The sequence below is a fragment of the Hippopotamus amphibius genome, chromosome 5 (assembly GCF_030028045.1).
Source record: "Hippopotamus amphibius kiboko isolate mHipAmp2 chromosome 5, mHipAmp2.hap2, whole genome shotgun sequence".
Lineage (NCBI taxonomy): Eukaryota > Metazoa > Chordata > Mammalia > Artiodactyla > Hippopotamidae > Hippopotamus > Hippopotamus amphibius.
In genome coordinates, this window is record NC_080190.1 from 898,329 (window position 1) to 918,115 (window position 19,787).

At 60.5% G+C, this 19,787-nt stretch overlaps 1 protein-coding gene across 4 annotated transcripts in view; it reads right to left on the reverse strand.

Moving 5' to 3' along the window:
- The window catches only part of INPP5A (inositol polyphosphate-5-phosphatase A), a 173,752-nt gene that overhangs the window by 40,998 nt on the left and 112,967 nt on the right, over positions 1-19,787 (reverse strand). For all 4 annotated transcript variants that reach the window (XM_057734837.1, XM_057734839.1, XM_057734838.1 and 1 more), the window contains exons 5-8: positions 17,192-17,255; positions 8,589-8,692; positions 2,911-2,963; positions 1,408-1,527 (exon numbers count right to left, since the gene is read on the reverse strand). In XM_057734837.1, the coding sequence (XP_057590820.1) occupies positions 1,408-1,527; positions 2,911-2,963; positions 8,589-8,692; positions 17,192-17,255 (341 nt within the window). The remainder of the gene's footprint in view (positions 1-1,407; positions 1,528-2,910; positions 2,964-8,588; positions 8,693-17,191; positions 17,256-19,787) is intronic.

Sequence of the window (19,787 nt, forward strand, 5' to 3'; positions counted from 1 at the left end):
GCCCCAGAGAGGGCCCGCGGGACTACAGAGCCCCAGCCGGGTAGCACAGGGAGGCCGGTCTGGCTGCTGCGAGGCGACCCCTCCCAGGAGGGCCGTCCGCGTCTGATGTGACCACACGCGCCGCTTCGCCTTCTCCTGAGCTGAGACAGCATGTTCTAGCCAGCGTGTCAGGCTGGTGCCCCCGAGGGCTGACAGCCGGGGCCTCAGCACAGACTGGGCGATGCTGGTGGCTGGCACGCGCGATCCCGAGAGGGGAAGGCCACGACGCCCTGCCCCTCCCTGCCTCCGGTGGGCCTGACCCAGCTCAGTCCGCACCGGCACGCGCTGCCCCTCCCTGCCTCCAGTGGCCCCGGCTCAGCTCAGTCCACGCCGGGACGCCTGGCCCAAGGAGCACCTGGCTGCAGACGGTGAGGGCAAGCAGACCCCCGTGTCCCCCACGTGGGGGCCTTGGACGGGGCAAGGGACCTGATCTCAGGGGCCCTGGAGGTGAACTGGTGGCCACTGTCGCGTCCTGGTGAATGGTGCAGCGGGCAGGCTCCCGGCTTTCCCCTCTGTCCAGGGCACGTCCCGGCCGAGCACGCACACAGGACAGGCACAACTAGGGGTCCGGGGGCCCGGGGAAATCTGAGACCCCACCACGAGCCCAAGTGTACCGCGGGCCCCACTCAGGGCACGGGCGCTGCTGGGAGAGGACCCCAGCTGAGGACTCGGCTGCTGGCCGGGCTCCGGGAAATCAAGACCACATGCAGCCTGTTAACTGGGCGTGAGGGGCAGCCTTTCTCTCCCACATGACAGCCCATCAGCACTGACCCTGCGAAAGGTCACACGAGACCACGGCAGACAGATGGAGGGCCCCAGAGGGCTCAGGCGGGAGGGTCCCGACAACCAACTGTGGGGCAGGCCCGGGCAGTGGGAGGTGCTGGGAGCCTGGGCAGGAGGCGGGAGGGACTCCCCTACTCTGGTGACCACCGAGGCTGCCGCCTCCGGCCAGGGGCCCGCAGCACGGACGCGGGACGCAGGGGCAGAGCGGGGAGGCCGGCGGCGTGCAGCGGTGGGGGCAGACCCCGAACAGCTGCTGCTGGGAGGCGCCCAGAGCTGGCGCCCGCGGGGGGCCGCGGTCCGGGAAGACCCAGGTGCTGCCGGGGGGCCCCAGGCCACAGGAGGTCTCCGTCTGCCACGCTCGCCTTCCCCCCACACAGGAAGGAAAGTGAGGACACCCACCGTTCCGTGCGTCTGGACGGGACGGCGGGAGCCTCAGGGCAGGAGTCAGAATGTGTGCATTACCCTGGGGTCGACACTTGCAAGTGTCGTATTTTTGGTAAACAGGAAAAAGCAGACGAGGAAAAGTGGCTTGAAGAGCAAGCAACACCCTCCCCGGAGGCGGGCAGGGCAGCCCCCAGCACCCACCTGTCGAGCACGTAGCCCAGGGCCTTGTGCCGGATCCCGGAGTACACGGAAGGGCTGGTCTCCCAGGCAACCAGGTTGGAAGCATCATGGAAAAGATGGATGTTCACCAAGTCAAAGGCACTGCGGGGACAGAGACAGGCGGCTCGTGACGAGGGCTGGAGCCGCCAGGCCGCCTGGGGCCGCCCAGCTGCCCCGGGCGTGTCCTCCTCCGAGCTGCGGTCGGAGAAGACACACGAGACCGGGAGTCGTCACACAGTGAAGTCCCCACACAGGCGCGGGGACTCGGCCCACGGAAAAGAGAGCTTTTCTCTGCAGCGCGGGAGATGCACAGGCCCCCAGCAACTTCCCTCAACATGGGGGTGGGGAGGGAGGACAGGGAGGAGGAAGGAGAGGACGAGGCCCCTCCCCGGGCCTCAATCCCCCAAAGCAGCTGCTGGTGCAGCCCGAAGCCCCCTGTAGGGGTCAGTGCTCACCGTGGGGTCCCTGTGCCATGTGGGCCACTAAGGGATTCATTTCACTCCCCAGAAGAAGCCCCGCGCTCACAGCCCCTGGAAAACGCTCGGGGGAACCCTGGGCCCAGCGTCGCCTGGGCTCCTGCAGGGACGTGGCGAGGTGGGTTCAGCCCGTCAGCCTCTCGTGCCCGGGGAGCCCCGGGCATCTCCGCGGCCTGTCGGCTGCAGCGTTCGTTGGCGGCCATCCGCAGAGCCGGGAGCACCCGGCCCCAAGACCCAGTGACACACGCGTGCGGACCTGACGGTAACCTCCCCCCACCCCGGGCCAGATAAAGAGCTTGAATTCTCTCCTAGGCTGCAAGAGGACCCACTGACCCCGGAGGTCACCCTGTACCCCTCTCACTCTACGCGTGGGCGGCCCACGGGACCGAGGGCGGGAGGGGGTTCGGGTCACGAAGGCTGTCTTGGCTCCCCCAGCCCTTGCACCCTGAGACCCCCGCCCCAGGGAACGCCCTGACCCATGCGGCTCCCGTGAGGGGCCCACGTAGAAATAGGAGGGGCGGCTGAGGGCCCAGCCGTGGTCACTGGCCGACGCTGGCACCTGGTGGGGGCGCAGCTCCCAAGGATGCGCTGCAGCCTCGGCCTGGACAAGCGGTCCGCCAGCGGCAGGTCGGGCCTCTCCCCAGGGAGACAGCCCAACCCCAGGACCTCGCAGGCCAGACCGCGGCCCTCCATCCCCCGGGCCTGACCCCAGGTGGCCAAGCGCACGCCAGGGAAGCAGGACCCACCGCTGGACGTGGACACAGGGGGAGGGGCTGCCAGGGCACCCGTGGGAGGGGGGGTGGGCGGGTGTGAGTGATGGGACACCAGAGTCACGGGTCCAGCAACCATGCTCCGTGTCACACGGCATCACCCGAACAAAAGGGGTCAAAGAGCAAAGGGTCAGGGGTCAGGCAGCCTTTGACAGACGTGCCCCCCCACACCACGAGCGTCCGGTACGAAACAGGGAGAGTCCCGGGAGTCGGGATACAGGGGCCCATGGTGGACGTACCAGTCCGCAAGGCACCACCGCGTCCGGATGAAGCCTTTCCTCGACCACTTGCACTGAAAAACAGACAGGTCACACTCGTCAGCACGGGGCGAGGGGTGGGGAGAGCACACGCCCGGCTCGGGGCAGTCGGGGCGCCGAGACGCTTTCTCCATCGGGACCCGCGAGACCGCAGGGCTCCGCGCTCCGCTCCAGGCAGGGAGGGGACCACGAGGCGCGGCCACCACGGTCTCCCAGACGGGACAAGGCTGCAGGGCTGCGTCGGCCAGGCCGTGGGAAGCCCCGAGGGAAAGGAGGACGCGCTTGGTCAAGCTTGGGGCCCCGCACGGAGGCTCCAGCAAGACCTCCTGCGCAGCTGGCAGGCCTGACGGGTGACCGGACGTCACAGCTGAAAGGAGGCCGCGTGGCCTGTGCAGAGGCCCTTTCCGGGAGAGGCTGCCACCAGCGGGCTCCGGGCCTGTGGCGTCATCGCCGTGAAAGCCGCGTGGGGCCCCGGGAGACCGAGAGGCGGTCGAACCCCCAAAACCCCGACTTTACTCCTGCTCCAGCCCCACCAAAGGAACGTCCGGGAGACGCCGGGAGAAGCCGCGCGGAGTCCCCACCTGCCCCGTCCAGCGTCAGGGGCCTCCGTGTCCCCCGACCTCCCGCTGGGCACGGGGGAGGGGGAGGCAGCCACGCTGTCACAACGGGTGTTCCGTGTCGGGAGCTGCGGGTGACAGGGCTGTGGTCACTTTTACCTTACACAGCCACACGGCACAGGGTTGCGTCACAGCCAGAGCAGTTTCGGAAGAGGGGCTCCCGCCCGGCGCCCCTCGCAAGAACCCAGGAGGCGCTGGGAACTTCCTGGATCCCCAGCGGCCCGGGAGGGACCGTCCCGTCTCCTCCTGGGATGTCCAGCCACGTCCCAGGGCAGCGTGTCACGTGTCCACCCCAGCACGGGGGCTGGTGCCTGGGCGGGGGGCATGTGGGGGTGTGCTGTGGTGACAGGTGGGGGCAGAGGGCGAAGACCACGTGGTCCCGTGGGGACCATGACTGTGCGGGACCCAGACAGCGACGCAGTGAAGAGAGCTGCTGCCTGAGGCTGCGTCCAGGGACGCCACGTGTTTCTTTGCTTAGTTCAGCGGCCACAGCACACTCTACGCACCGCCCCCGCCCGCCCGACACCCAGACCGCACGAGGGGCGCCTCTCCCTTCCGCTCCTTTCGGCCCCGCGTTGGGCTCCTAACCCCACCCTCTGCCCAGACTGCCCTGGCCAAGGTCACCACGGCCGTGAGCTCCGACGCATCCGTGACAGGAGCGCTGGTTCACTGAACTCTCCTGGCCCACGTCTGCCTGAGAATCCAGCCCGCTGTCCAGTGCTGCGCCTGCGGGACCCGTGACCCCTCGAGGTCGAGAACTGCACCCGAGGCCACACGGCGAGCAGTCACCCGCTGGGGCAGGCTGCAGGGGAGCCGGGCCGGACGTGGGGCCGGGACAAACCCACGCGAGGGTCCCTCGCCTGCTCCCAGGGCCGCAGCGGGAGGCGGGAGGGGTCTCCACGTGCCCCGGCTGTACACGCCCCCCACCCCTCGGCCTCTCCAGGAGAACCGGCAACAGGTCCTCCGTCTGGAGCCACTCCTTCCTGCAGGCCGTGGAAGCGCGTGGGAACCAGGAGCCACAGCACAGAGCGGCCCTGACGTGGAGCGGCCTGGCTCCCGGGCGCAGGGTGAGCCTTGGGGAGCAGGAGCAGGGTCCAGGCGGGTCCCTGGCAACGGCCAGCAGAGCAGCCTGCGGTCAGCGCGTGTGGAGAGGGCTGGGGCCTCCGGCACAGAAGCTCCTGGAGGTAGATGCTCGTGGCAAGCGGAGGCGGGGTGTGCGTGGGCGGGGCTGGGGCCCCCTCTGCCTCTTCCCAGTCCCTTCCACGCTCCCAGGCCCACGGCCATCAGCTGCCTCCTCAAGCCACCGAAGGCGCCAGGCAGTGGCAGATGGGACGGCGGTGGCTGGGGTGCCCCCGGGATGCCCGCCCCGGTGCTCAGAGAGGCTCTCACCCCCGGAATGGAAACCACGTCACGCACGGCGGTGGGGGGCGAGCTGCCACATCGTTCACCTGACAATATTAAGTCCCCGCTCAGATGCTCTGTTAATAGGATTCCTTTACCAGCAGATGGATTGCGAACACAGGCGGTTTCATCTCCTAAAAGACGGCATAAATCACAGCGAGAAAAGGGAGGCTGCGGGAAGGTTATCGCCACACAGCCTGCCCGAGAGAGGCCCGCTTCGGAGCATTAGTGAAATTAATTCATCTTTCATAAGCGCTCGCAGCGGTCCCTGTGATCTATGGTAACAACCAATTTCTCACGACGGCGAGAGGAAAAAAACGCCTCAGCCCCAATCGACTACACAAATCTGCTTTTTAAAAATGGTCTCACATTACCTGGAGTGCTGCTCCCAGAGGCAGCATTTGAAATTCATGTCGAGCCCAAAGCACCCATAAATCAACAGGGAAAGTTTTGTTAGTTTTATATGCAGCGGGCTGTAATTATTTGGAATTGCATTATGCCTCCGTCATGGTAATTACATTTAGATTATCCTTAAGTGATGGTAATAAAAGAAAGAGAAATCAGTCTTAAACTAATTCCCTCCCCCAAAACGTTCAAATACAGCTAAAGGATTGGGCTGCAGGCACGGCAGGAGGGCAGGAGCCAGCGCGCAGCCGCTGACCCTGCCGGACCGCGAGGCCGAGGCTTTGAGTAAAGACACGCGAGCCCCGCCCGCCAGCGGCCTGGAGCGTCTCACATCTGAGAAAATCCACACTATTGACAGAACATGAGAAGCGTTTGTGTTTTTCTCAGGAAGATTTTCCTTCTGTGAATTTATCAAGATGAAAGGAAGATGAACAAGTCCTGGAACGCGTCGTCAGGCCCAGCGGACCACACGCAGGCAATTCCGTGGAGCAGATCGGGGCCCCCAGGAAGGCCAGCACCCCGGGGTGCGGGTCCCCTCGTCCCAGCAACACGCCGCTCTAGCCCGGACATGGGGCCCACCCAGACACCCCCCAGCCTCCTCCCCCCACAGACGCACGCACCCCCCTGCCTGTGGGTGTGGAGGTGAGGCTGCCCTGAGCAGGTCCGTGGAGGGCCCGCCCCCACCCGCAACCCCCGCTGTCTTCCCACGGAGCCAGCCGGTACCTGCCAGCACCTCGGAGGGGACAGCACGTGGGGCGTGCAGGAAGGCGGGGACCACGGCTGAGGCCCCACACCTGCCCCACCCACCCCCACGTCAACCTCCGCTCAAGCGTCACAGCTGCCTGGGCCCTGCAGAGAAGAGAGACCACAGGGAGACCCCTGAACACACGGGGGCCTGGGGAGGGAGTCCGTGCAGGGAAGAGCCGGGGGGGGGGGCGACAGGGAGCCCCTCAGAAGGAAGCCACTGTGCAGGGAGGGATGGAGGCCAGAGCCAAGGGGGCGGGAGGTGGGGGGCAGGCCGGGAACACAGAGGCTCCGCCCAGGTGCCAGACACCTTCTCTGGAGGAAGCAGCCTCCTCCTGGAGACGCCCTCTGCCCACCCAGGAGGACACGTGACCATCACAGACGCCTCCTCTCTGGGGGGCATCCCAGCTCCTGCAGGGCAGATGCTGGGAGCCTCCTGGCACCCCGGCGCTGAGAACACAGGTGCAATGAGGGGACACGGAATTCTGCAGTCACCAGCGCGTGATGAGAGAATGAGGGACGCTGGGGGGGCCGGGCGAGTCCCTGGGAGACGGTGGCTGCACGCCAGGTGTCCATCCTGAGCCGGGTCACCCAGGTGCAACCCCGTCCTTGGCAGGCGTCGAGGAGTAGGACCTCCGTCCTAGACACAGGCGGCCCTGGGGGGGCAGCGCCTCAGGGGAGGGGCGGGCGGGGAAAGAGCATCCCGGGCGCCCGGGCCACGGGCTCGCCTGGGCGCCCGCCATGGCTCAGGCCTTCAGTGGACTTTAATTAAAGGAGAAGATTGCAAACAAAGATGCGGAACTGCTCCGCGGGTGCCTCAGACGCTCCCCGCCCGGCCCCACGTGCGTCCCGCGCCCGCGCTGCCTGCCGGCCGCCCAGCCCCTGCGCTGACCTGGGCGAGGCTGGCCTTGGGGCCGTCCCCAGCGGCCCTGCCTTCCCTGCCAGGTGCATGGACCCTGGCCATCGCCCGGGGTGCCAGGGGTCCCTCCTGCAGAACAGTTGCTGACATATCAGAGCCTCTTCCTTGGTCAGGTCGGGGCTGTCCCCAGACGGCCCCGCTGGACCGCTGTAAGCTGGCTCTCCCGCCACTAAGGGGCCCGCGTCGCGGACGAGGCCGAGGCCCTCCCCGGGGCGCTGCAGCCCCCGCCCCCTCCCTGGCACCCCCCCCCCCCAGTCTGCACAGTTTTCACTGGGGCCCCCGGTCGCTCTCTGGGGAACCACGTGTCCCGCGGCCACTGTCCTGGGGGTACTGCAGGACTCGCGGGCTCAGCCGCGTTCACAGGAGGCCGAGGAAGGAAGCTTCCAGAGCTTTCCAGCCGCACCCTCCTCCAACCTGGGACACAGAGCAGAGGGGGAGCAGTGCTGAGGGGCCGGGGGGCGCGGCGGCTGCTGGGAGGCGGGCCGACACCACGTCCTTGGCGGTGACGATGGATGAGGAAGCCGTGCCGACGGGACACGCGCCCATCCTTCACGGGGCGGCCACCTCCCCCCACTGCAGGATCGGGTCATAAAGCGAGTTAATAAAGTGGTGGCCTTGCTGAGATCAGCTCCGAGGGCAGGAGCGGTGGCCCGGGGGCGGGCAGCCAGCCATCCTTCTCAGCCAAGCAGACCTGCCCCGTGGCGGAGCGGGGGCAGGGGCGGGGGTCCGCGTGGAAACACGGCTGTGAGCGGGGGATGCCCTGCTCTCAGTCTCACCCGGAATGCTTCACCCGTGGGCACTTCCTGCCGTGAGCCGACAGGCCCTGAAAGGGAAGCTGACCCAGTCTGGACCAACGTGTGAACCACAAAGGTTACGAGACTCCAAAAACGCTGGTTATTATAACATCCACTAAAAGTACTAGAATCCAAAATTACGCCTGCAGTGTAACGGCTGCATAAAAATGACAAAACTATACAAAATGCAGTAACACCTGGAGGAAACACACCCGCGCTCTCTGACTGTGTCTGAGCACAGGTAAGAAATAACCCTGCCTCTTCCCCCGCGAAGCAGGGACACAGGGTGAGGCCCGGCTCCAAGCCTCTGGCCACACCCAAGGCTTCACCCGTGGAAGAGCCGGGGGCTCGCCCAGCACCCCGGGGACGGACGGGGCGCGCGTCCGAGGGCCACCGCCCCACGCGCCCCAGCTCTCTGGCCGGGAAGCGTCACCTGCTCACACCAGGGTCGGCTGGGAGGCGCCCGGCAAAGGGAGAGATTGCTGTTTTCCTGCATCTCTGGGGGGAGAAGCTTCCTTTGCCTGGGAATGATGATGACTGGGAAACGCACTGACTGATGGGACGATAAACACCAGGTTCTCCCAGCCCTCGCCTGACACCACCCAGGTGAACCCACACGGGTTTCAGAGCCTCCCAGAAGGACAGAACACTGGAGCGTGACGGCAGCGGGGGGACCCCCTGTGAAGTAGGGCGATGTCGTGTCCGAGATCTCACCTCCGGTGCGACCGCCCTGGAGGCAAACGCACTGGCGTGAGTGTGGCCGGCGGGGCCCCCACGTACCTCGGGGAAATAGTCCTGTGGGAACTTCTCTTTTTCCAGCATGGGCGTGCTCTCCAGCGTGTCTGAGTAGATCTCCTTACCGGTGACTTTTTTATACTTCTTGGCTAGAAGAGAGCAGAAGAACCCGGGGTAACCTCCGCTCTTTGCCCCCTCCTCCCAGCTCAGAGCCACGGGGGGTCCCGGGTCCCACCCGGGCGGCACTGCGGGGGGCAAGGGAGGCCCCAGAGGCAGACCGGACGAGGGCTGTGGCCCCAGGCAGGGCAGCTGCTCCGGGGGATGCCTGTGGCCCATAAAGTCCCCTCTCTGAACCTGAATCTGACACTGGACGTCATGACCCCCTCGGAGCTCCCAGCCCGCAGGTTTACAGGGGCTAACTGGCATCCTCTGAGCAAACTGCGACTGTATTTAAAAGGACCGTGGAGTGACCGTGCACTCACACTACGGTGAATTCATTTAATAACATCGATTTCCTCCTCACATCCAGCCAACATCACTCATCACCAGGGAGGATGCATCTTTACGTGAGACGGGAAAGGAAAGACGTCCTGGCACCCTGGGCCCGCGCTCCCCCGCCACCCGCCCCATCCAGTGCCCTGTAGGCCCTCCCTGCACTTGGTTGACCCCGGCACACAGGGCCTGTCTGGTCCTTTCACACCTGGGGCCTGGGATCGTTCCTTTTTAGAGACCGCCGTGGGGTTTAATGAACAAATATGTGTCTATTCCTCAAACTCTAACGGGTCTGGCGGGTGGAAGGCTGCCAGGCTCCCCACAAGAAGCTGGCAGGAAGCCTGTGCGGCAGGAGGACCCGCTGAGCCCGCCACGGAGAGACCCCAGCCCACGGGGTCGCCGGACTGCCCCCACTGGCTGCCAGAGCTCCTGGGCCAGGGTCCTGCGTGTAAGGAGATCCTTGGTGTGGGGGCAAAGGATGAGCTGTGCTGTCAGAGTGTCTGTGGGCGTCCTGGCCTGCACGCCACGCGCAGCCCGCCTGCCGCCCGTGCTGCGGGCCCCCTGGTGTGCAGACAGGACGTGACGTGGACCCCCGTCTCCCAGTGCAGAGCCGGGCTGTACCCGCTGCTCCTCCGACCTCGTTCCCAGACCACAGGGAGGAGCCTCAGACGACAGGTGCCTCTGGTTCTGAAGCTGCCCCACCCGGGTCCCCACTCTCGTTGCCTCCGAGGGCCCACGGGGGAAATGCAGGTGAACCCTCGAGCCAGGAGGCCGGTCCCCGGGGAAGGTGGGCGCAGGCGGGTGTAAACAAACAAGGCGCGAAGCCACGACCCACTCATAACACCCGCCTGCAGCGGGAAACGGTGCAAAGGTGCGTTTCGTCACAGGGGGCACTTCCCGTAACCACCCATCCATCTCCGTGGCAGGGCAGCCTTTATCAAACGTCACCCCGCACAGCCGGCATCAGGATGGCGGGGGAGGGCGGGCACCGTCTGAGAGGCACCCCGCCGTCACAGGCACAGCACATCCAGCTCCCCTTCCCGAGGACGGACGGGCTACCCCGGCCCAGGAGCAGGGTAGCTGACCACTCCTGCAGAAGGCAGGCCTGTCCCCACACAGACCGCTGGGTCCTGGGGTCTCAGGTGGCTGCAGCCTGCAGGGGGGCCCCCACCCTTCCACTCCGCCCCGGCCCCTGACTCCCCTCCTCAAACACCCCTCCGGGGCTCTCCCTGCACCACTGGGAACCAGGACGTCCACTGAGCGCCGAGGAGACATGGACACGGGACACAGACCCGACACGGAGAGCGGACCTGGGCATCAGGCGTGGAGATGGACGTGGATTAGGACACGGGACGTGGACACTCCCCAAGTGCGGCCACCAAGAGGGGCCTGAGCTGGGTCCTGCTGAGGAGCCTGTGGCGGCCAGGAAGGCGGAGGGGGCCCCTCCGATGGGGAGCTCTGCCGCCGAGTGAGGAGCACGGGTGCTGGCACCTGGTGGGGGGGCCGGGAGCCCCAGAGCAGGGTGGAGCGGAGCCTGATGGGGGAGGGGAGGGTGGCCCTGGGCCCCACCAGGCCCCTGAGGAGGGTGAGGGCCAGGTGAAGGTCCAGCGCCCGGCAGTGGCCGGCCTCTGCCCGGTCCTAGGGACCCCCTCCTCCCGGGTGACCAGCCTTGTCACTGGGAGGGGCCCCCTGACGCGGGGCCTCTGCGGACCTCCGGGTGGGGAGCAGGAGCGGCAGCACTGGCTGGGGGCCCTGCAGGGGGTTATTTAGCCCTCCTCCCTGTGCGCCGTCTGCTAACAGCCACGGCTCCAGTGCTGCCTGGACCTGAGAATGAAGAACGTTCTTTCTAAAGGTCTGCTCAGGACGGGGATCCCCGCAGCAAAGGCTGGATCATCACAAGAGCCCACTGGGGGCTTCAGTTCATGAGCTGCAGCAGGGTGGACACCCCCCAAACGGACATCCTCAGGAAAGACAGACATCCACAGGCCGGACGCACCAGCCCTCGGTGAGCCAGGTGGGCACGGACATCCTCAGGAAAGACAGACATCCACAGGCCGGATGCACCAGCCCTCGGTGAGCCAGGCGGGCACGGACATCCTCAGGAAAGACAGACATCCACAGGCCAGATGCACCAGCCCTCGGTGAGCCAGGTGGGCACGGACATCCTCAGGAAAGACAGACATCCACAGGCCGGACGCACCAGCCCTCGGTGAGCCAGGTGGGCATGGACATCCTCAGGAAAGACAGACATCCACAGGCCGGACGCACCAGCCCTCGGTGAGCCAGGTGGGCACAGACATCCTCAGGAAAGACAGACATCCACAGGCTGGACGCACCAGCCCTCGGTGAGCCAGGTGGGCACGGACATCCTCAGGAAAGACAGACATCCACAGGCCGGATGCACCAGCCCTCGGTGAGCCAGGTGGGCACAGACATCCTCAGGAAAGACAGACATCCACAGGCCGGACGCACCAGCCCTCGGTGAGCCAGGTGGGCACAGATGCAGGCCCAGCCCTGAGGTGTCGGCAGCCGCCTGCAGGCTCTCGGCAATGAGGATGGGGCCGGCGCAGCAGCAGGAGGCCGGCCTGCTGGACGGAGCCCCAGTCTCCTTGAGGAAAGGGGAGGAGACTGGGCAGGAGTGGGTGGGGAGGAGGCCTTGATCTTTCTTAAAAACAAGACTTTATTTTTAAAACAGTTTGGGGATTACAAAAATTGAGCGGAAAGTGAAGCGTTCCCACCCCTCCCCCACCCCTCATAGCTTCCCAACAGCTGGCGTTGCTGGGCTCCTACACGCCAGGGGTCCGGAAACATGCGATGCCAATATCCACCACTGCAGTGTCACACAGAGCACCTCCAAGGCCCTACAGCCCCGGTGCTCCACCTGTTCACCCTGCCCTCCCCAGCCCCTGTGGACAGCCATGCTTTCACTGTCTCCACGTTTCTTTGGTTGCTGGCCACACGTGGAAGGCAGCCTCTTCCAGTGGGCTGCTTTCTAACAGGAACACACATTTTAGGTTCCTCCATGAGTTTTTGTGTCTTGATAGCTTATTTTGTTTTACTGCTGAATAATATTCCATTGGGCGGACCACAACTTGTTTATTTGCTCACCTGTGAAGGACATATTCTGGTTACTTCCAGTTTTTGCTAATTATGAATAAAGATGCTATAAAGATTTCTGTAAAGGTTTTTGTGTGGACATTAGTTTTCAACTCAATTGGGTAAATGTCAAGGGATGTGTAAGATTATGTCTAGCTTTGGGAGAAATTGCCGACCTGTCTTCCAAAGCGGCTGGACCCCTTTGCATCACCGCCAGAGGAGAGTGAGAGCTCCTGTGGCGCCACGTCCTTGCTAGCATGGTGTTGTCAAGTTGTCAGATTTTAGCCATTCTCATAGGTGTGCAGTGGTTTTAACTGTTGTTTTAATTTGCATTTCCCTGATGACATATGATGTTGAAATCTTTTCATCATACGCTTATTTGCTATCTATATATCTTCTTGGGTGAGATGTCTGTTCAAATCTTTAGCTCACTTTTAAATTGGGTTTTTTTATTGTTGAGTTTTAAGAGCTCTTTGTATATGTTGGATAACAGTCCTTTATCAGATGTGTCTTTTGCAAAGATTTTCTCCCATCTGTGACTTGTCTTCTCATTCTCTTCACAGTGTCCTTTGCAAAGTATAAGTGAATTTTCACTTTAATGAATTCCAACTTACAGTTATTTTTTTAATGGATCATGCTTTTGGTGTTGTATCTAAAAAAGTCATCACTAAACCCAAGGTCACCTACATTTTCTGCTATGTTATCATCTGGGGGTTTTACAGTTTCACATTTTACATTTAGGTCTATGATCCATTTTAAGTTTCTGTGAAGGTGTGAGCTCTGTGACTAGACTCAATTTTTTGCATGTGGGTGTCCAGCAGGTTCCAGTACCATTTGTTGAGAAGAGTACATTTGCTCTATTTTATGACCTCTGCGTATCTGTCACAGATCAGCGGACTGTCCTTGCGTGGGTCCACGTCTGGGCTCTCTGCTCCGTTCCATTGATCCGTCTGTCTCTTTTCTCACCAACACCACACTGTCTTGATTACTGTAATTTACAGAAAGTCTTGACACTGAGTAGCGTCAGTCCCCCGACTCTGCTCTCCTTCAGTGTTGTGCTGCCTGTTCTGGGTCTCTTGCCTCCATATAAACTTTAGATCAGTTTGTCAATATTCACAAAATAACTGGCCGGGATTCTGAACGAGCTTGTGCTAAATCTATGCATCGAGCTGGGAAGCACTGGCCTCCTGACAACACTGGGCCTTCCTAGCCATGAACACAGGCTCTCTCTCCATTTATGTGGGTCTTCTTGTTTCCAAAATTCCATCAGAATTTTGTAGTTTTCCTCATGTAGATACTGAACATGTTTTGTTAGATTTATTCCTAAGTGCTCTTTTTGTATGTGTGTTACGGTAAACGATATTGTGTTTTAATTTCACATTCTACCTGTTTGATGCTGGTGTCAAGGGAAGCCACTGACTTACACTTATTAACCTCATACCCTGCAACCTTGCTTCTTGGCACCAGTTTCTGTTGCTATTGTTGTTGTTGGTTCCTTAGAATCTTCTTTTTTTTTCATAAATTTATTTATTTATTGGCTGCGTTGGGTCTTCATTGCTGCATGTGGGCTTTCTCCAGTTGCTACAAGTGGGGGCTACTCTTCATTGCAGTGCAGGGGCTTCTCATTGTGGTGGCTTCTCTTGTTGTGGAGCATGGGCTCTAGACGTGCAAGCTTCAATAGCTGTGGCACGAGGGCTCAACAGTTGTGGCTCATGGGCTCTAGAGTGCAGGCTCAGTAGTTGTGGCGCACGGGGTTAGTTGCTCTGCAATATGTGGGATCTTCTGGGACCAGGCCTCAAACCCATGTCCCCTGCATTGGCAGGCGGATACTTTAACCACTGCGCCACCAGGGAAGTCCAGGATTTTCTATATAAACATGTCGCCTAAGAACTAGTACAGCCCCTTCCCATCAATAAGCCTTTTATTTCCTTTTCTTGTCTTATTGCATTAGCCAAGATTTCCAGTATGATGCTGAAAAGAAATAGTGAGAATGGACACCCCTGCCTTGTCACTGACCTTAGGGGAAAAGCATATAGTTTCTCACCATTAAGTGTGATGTAAATTAGAATCTCTGCAGATGTGTTTTATTCAAGTTGAGGAAGATCTCTATTCCTAGTTTGCTGAGACTTTTTACTATAAATGGGTGTTGGATTTTATCAAATTTTTTTTTTACTTCTATTGACATAATCATGCAATTTTCTTCTTTAGCCTTTTGACGTTTTGGATCACATTGATTTCTGAATGTTGAATCAGGCTTCATCAGGGATAAATGTGAATTGGTCTTAATGTATGATTTTTCTCATACATTGTTAGTTTTGAGTTATTAATATTAGGTTGAGGAATTTGCGTTTTATGTTCATGAGAGATACAGGCCTCATGAACATAAAACACAAATACTGGAGAGATAGTTTTCCTTTTTGGTAATACCCTTACCTAGTTTTGGTATTTGGGTAATGCTGGACTCATAGAATGAATCAGGAAGTTTTCCCTCTGCTTTTATTTTCTGGGAGAGATTCTAGAGAAGTGGTATAATTTCTTCCTTAAATGTTTGATAGAATTCACCAGTGAAACCATCTGGGCTTGATGCTTTTAAAATATTATTAATTAATGATTGAATATCTTTTAACAGATAAAGGCCCATCATATCACCCAGGCCTCCTTGAATGAGTTTCGGTGGGTTGTATCTTTCAAAGAAGAGGGGCATCTAAGTTACCAAATCTACAGGCACAGACTGACTCATAACATACCTTTATTATCCCTTAACATTCAAGGGTCAGCAGTGAGGCCCCTCTCTCATTTCTAATATTAGTAATCTGTGTCTTCTTTTTCTCCTGGTTAGCCTGGCTAAAGGTTTACCAGTTTTATTGATCTTTTCAAAGCACCAGCTTTTGCTTTCATTAATTTTCTCCACTGAGCGTGCGTTTTCAATTTCATTGATTTATGCTCCAACTTTTATTATTTCTTTTCTTCTGCTTACTTTGGATTTAATTAGCTCTTCTTCCTGTTTCCTCAGGTTGCACAGGAAGGCTAGAGGAGGCTGGAATTGTCTCTCTCCCTCCCTCATCGGTTAGGCCCTGATCAGACCCCAGTGGGCTGGGCTCTGGTGAAAGGGTTTCCCTGAAGGCAGGCCTTTAAGAAGAACAGAAGAACTGTCTGGGCATATTTCAAAACAGCTACTTTCCCCTCCCCTGCCGGAAGTGCATGGGGATTTTCCTTTGATCTGCATCATGAGAACCCGGTGAGGCTCCTCGAGGTAAAACCCAGGAGAGTCTGGAGCCCTGAGTCTGGGTGCGTCTCCCCCGCCAGCGGTTCACGCTCAGCATCTCTCAGGCGTCCCGAGCATGCAGTGGTCTCTGCACAGTGGGCTCTGACTCTCCGGGCCTGCGTGCCTGTCTCCCCAGGTCTGGAGACAGCAGTTTGCCCTGTGACCTTGCTTCTCCGAGGGATCTAAGAAGAACCCTCTATTTTCAGCTTGTCTGGATTGTCTCTTGTGAGGAAGCAGTGACAACGTCCAAGCTTATCACACGTTGGACCAGAAACTGGAGTCCCTTTCACCCCTTTTCATCTCAAGTTTCTAAATAGCAACCTATTTGTTAAAATTCAGGCTATCGCTTTTTAAAAGTGTATTCCAACTTCACAAATTCTGGACTGCTTTTCTGTAGCTCCATTCCAGGCAGAGGTGAAAGCCTCGAAGAGCAGGGGCCGCGGAGCAGGCCTGCCAGAGACCCCGGCCGGCCCGCCCCGCGGGTGGGCAACAACACCTGCCACGCCACGCACCCGGGTGTTTCCACACGTGACACAGCCACTGCCAGGTTCACCTGCTCAGGGCGTGGCCACTGCCCGTCTCATCAGAGGTCTCGTCACGGACACGCTGGGGGTCTTGCTGGAGTCAAATGCACATCGAAGGTCCAGCTGTAAACAAACTGTGGGTCAGCCAGGTCTGTCACGATGAGTTTGATACAGCAATAAAATACATCTGCAGATGGTTCCTTGAGAAAAGGAAAAGTTCAAGAGACGTGGCGCCTGTGACGCCTGAGGTGCAGGTTCTTGGACGCGCAGCCCTTCCGCTTCCAGCGACGCCGGAGCCGCTGTGCCTGCCCGGCTCCCCTCTGCTCGCAGCGCCGTGGCCCGACGACGTGACACGAGGAGTCCAGTGTCTGCAGAGGTCGTGGGAAGAGCAGTCCAGCCCCTCTCCCGCCAGGTCTGCCGGGCCGCTCCGAGCGCCTCGGTGGGAAAGTCAGACGCGGCGTCTCCCGTGCAGAGAACCCTCAGACAGCAGGGCCGGTGACCTCAGCTGCTGGCTGGGACCCTGTTCTCAATGCGGATGGAGTCGGTGCTTCTCAACCTGGCGCGCGCAGGCGAGACAGGGGCTCTGAATGGACCGACCCACCCAGCCGCTCGGCAGCCACACCTTCGGAGGCATCTCAGAGTAAGGAGATTCGGCTCCATGCGCAGCTCAGACGCACCCACACGTCACACGAAGACACGGCCCTCGTGGAAGACGGGCGCACACATCCTGCAGCCCACCCGGGCAGGGCGGCACCTCCTCGCACGCCTCCACGTCACAAGCACCTCAGGGGACTCTTCTCAGCACAGGCACGCGGTGTTTGCCCATGACACACGGGGCAGCGTTTTCCGCTCTGCCACACATATGCTCTGGCCTATTTTCTTCTGAAATATGCCATCCTCCAGTTGTATTCTTAATTTTTTTTTCACTTTCTCACATTTGACAGGAACAGACACAAACCATTTCCTTCTCCTCTTAACTCTATTACAGGAAAACCAGAGTCACCCGCCCGAGCTGTGAGGGGTGGGAGTGTGGGGAGCGGACGCTGCCCAGGGCAGGCCAGCATCTCGGTTTCAGGGAAGCCAGAAAGCAGGTCTCCTTGCAATTCCTGGCTTAGTGACTGCACCAAACCACTCGATCAAACCCAGACCACGTGATCCTCTCGCAGGGGCACTGGGTGGAAGAGACAGGGAGAAGCCAGACCACCGGGCGGGGGTGGGGTCCACCAAGACAGTAAACCCAGAAGACAGCAAAGGACAGCATGGGGTCTTACCTTTAAAGTCAAACTGGTAGATGTTTTTTAAGGATTCATGAAGAAAGTAAAAGCTTCCTAGTGCCTGTAGACCAAAAAGAGAAATCGAGAGAGACCAGTATGAGAATATTTCTAAAGCAGTTTTGAGCAAGAATAAGAGTTCAGCTCATTGCAGCCCAGTCACAGCCCCTGAAACTCAACAGTCAGCCACAGACACCTCCTGACCCAGGACACTGGGAGCTCCAGCCTCTCGTCCAGTGGGCCCCAAACTTTTTTGCACCAGGGACCAGTTTTGTGGAAGACAGTTGTTCCATGGACGGTGGGGGGATGTGGTTGAGGAGGCAATGCAAGCGATGGGGAGAATGGGGAGCGATGGGAAGGATGGGGGTGATGGGAGGGATGGGGAGGATGGGAGGGAGGGGGAGGATGGGGAGGATGGGAGGGCTGGGGAGGATGGGAGGGAGGGGGAGGATGGGAGGGAGGGGGAGGATGGGGAGGATGGGGAAGATGCGGAGGATGGGGAGGGCTGGGGAGCGATGGGAAGGATGGGGGTGATGGGAGGGCTGGGGAGGATGGGAGGGAGGGGGAGGATGGGAGGGCTGCAGTGGATGGGGAGGGCTGGGGAGGATGGGAGGATGGGAGGATGGGGGGGAGGATGGGGAGGATGCAGAGGATGGGGAGGATGGGAGGGAGGGGGAGGATGGGGAGGGCTGGGGAGGATGGGAGGATGGGAGGGCTGGGGAGGATGGGAGGGAGGGGGAGGATGGGGAGGATGGGGAGGATGCAGAGGATGGGGAGGATGGGGAGGATGCAGAGGATGGGGAGGATGGGAGGGCTGGGGAGGATGGGAGGGAGGGGGAGGATGGGGAGGGCTGGGGAGGATGGGGAGGATGGGAGGGAGGGGGAGGATGGGGAGGGCTGGGGAGGATGGGAGGGAGGGGGAGGATGGGGAGGATGGGGAGGATGCAGAGGATGGGGAGGATGCAGAGGATGGGGAGGATGGGAGGAATGGGGAGGATGGGGAAGATGCGGAGGATGGGGAGGGCTGGGGAGCGATGGGAGGGAGGGGGAGGATGGGAGGGCTGCGGTGGATGGGGAGGGCTGGGGAGGATGGGGAGGATGGGAGGGATGGGGAGGATGGGAGGGATGGGGAGGATGGGAGGGATGGGGAGGATGGGAGGGAGGGGGAGGATGGGGAGGGCCGGGGAGGACGGTGAGGGATGGGGAGGGATGTGGAGAATGGGGAGGATGGGAGGGATGGGGAGGATGGGAGGGATGGGGAGGATGGGGAGTGGCAGCTGAAGCTTTGAGGACTCTCCCGCCGCTCACCTCCTGCTGTGTGGCCCGGTTCCTAACAGGCCAGTAATGGTCCACGGCCCAGGGGTTGGGGACCCCTGCTCTAGCCGACCCCGCATGGGAGTCTCTGCCACAGACACGCCCGACCCGCTGCCTCATGTCTGCCGCGCGGTCCAGGGGTCCAGCGTGCAAGGGTTGGGGCAGAGCGGGACGGGTCCTGAGTGCAGACAGGCTCCGTCTCGGGCAGCGCGGCCATCCCCGCCGTGGCCGTGGCTCCCCCCGCCCCACCCCTGGCTCCCCCAGGCTGGCCGCCGCCCAGGGCAGTCCCTCCCCCTCCACGTGATCGTCCTTCAGGACTGAGATGCGGCCCCGCTGCCTCCGGGGCCACCAGCCCTGCCCGTGCACGATCCACAGCACCAGCAGCCACGCGCGCCCGTCGGCGCCAGAGCTGCTCTGGGCGAAGGGGCCGGTCCTGCTCGCCCCTCAGGACAAGGCCATAGTGCAGAGGCGGGGCCGCGGCAGGGGTGCAGCACCCTGCGCCGAAAGTCACTTGTTTCGCTGGAATCCACGCTTCACTTGGTGTGCGTGTGCGCGGACCTGTGTGTGCGGCGGGGACTCAGGTCAGTGCCAGCGGGCCCCTTCCGCCCAGGCACCGAGTGAACGGCACACGCTGCTCGCCTGGCGTCAGGCACCTGGCCCGGATGCTCTCCGAGAGGACCTCGGCGCACACACCCGAGGACCAGCCTCCGCTTTCTGTCCTGGCCACGTACTGTCCGGGCCCCTCCAAGAGGAGGGATGCAGGCAGCACGTGGACCCCAAAAGCAGCAGGACCACAGCCGTGAGCCAGTGGATATCCTTCTGTTTGTTTTGGGTAAAGAAAGCGCTCAGAAAGAGCGTAAGTAAATAAACACAACTGCGAACACGTGAACCAGTGCCTCACTGACTGTGATAAAGCTGATATAATGCTAAGAAGTTTACAGTAAGTAAATGGAAAATAAACTGCCAACGCAGGTACAGAAACTGCAACTCACAGAGTCAGGAAATCCATCACTAGCTCTAGTGAGTGTCTCAAGTCAAAGTTCAACCCAACTTTTTCAACGTCTGACTGACTCCGTCAATACAGTTCAGGGCCCATCTGTCACAGGCCGTGCGGACGTGGGCGCCAGCTCGAGGCCCTCTGACCCCGCACCTGCCCGCAGTGTGTCCGTCACGCCTCAGGGTATTGACTCCTTGCCTGTTTTGCTAGAAACAATTAAAATACTTTTTTACATATTTATAAACCTGACTGTCAAGAGGGCCTATTAATTCTCCATTAGCGAAA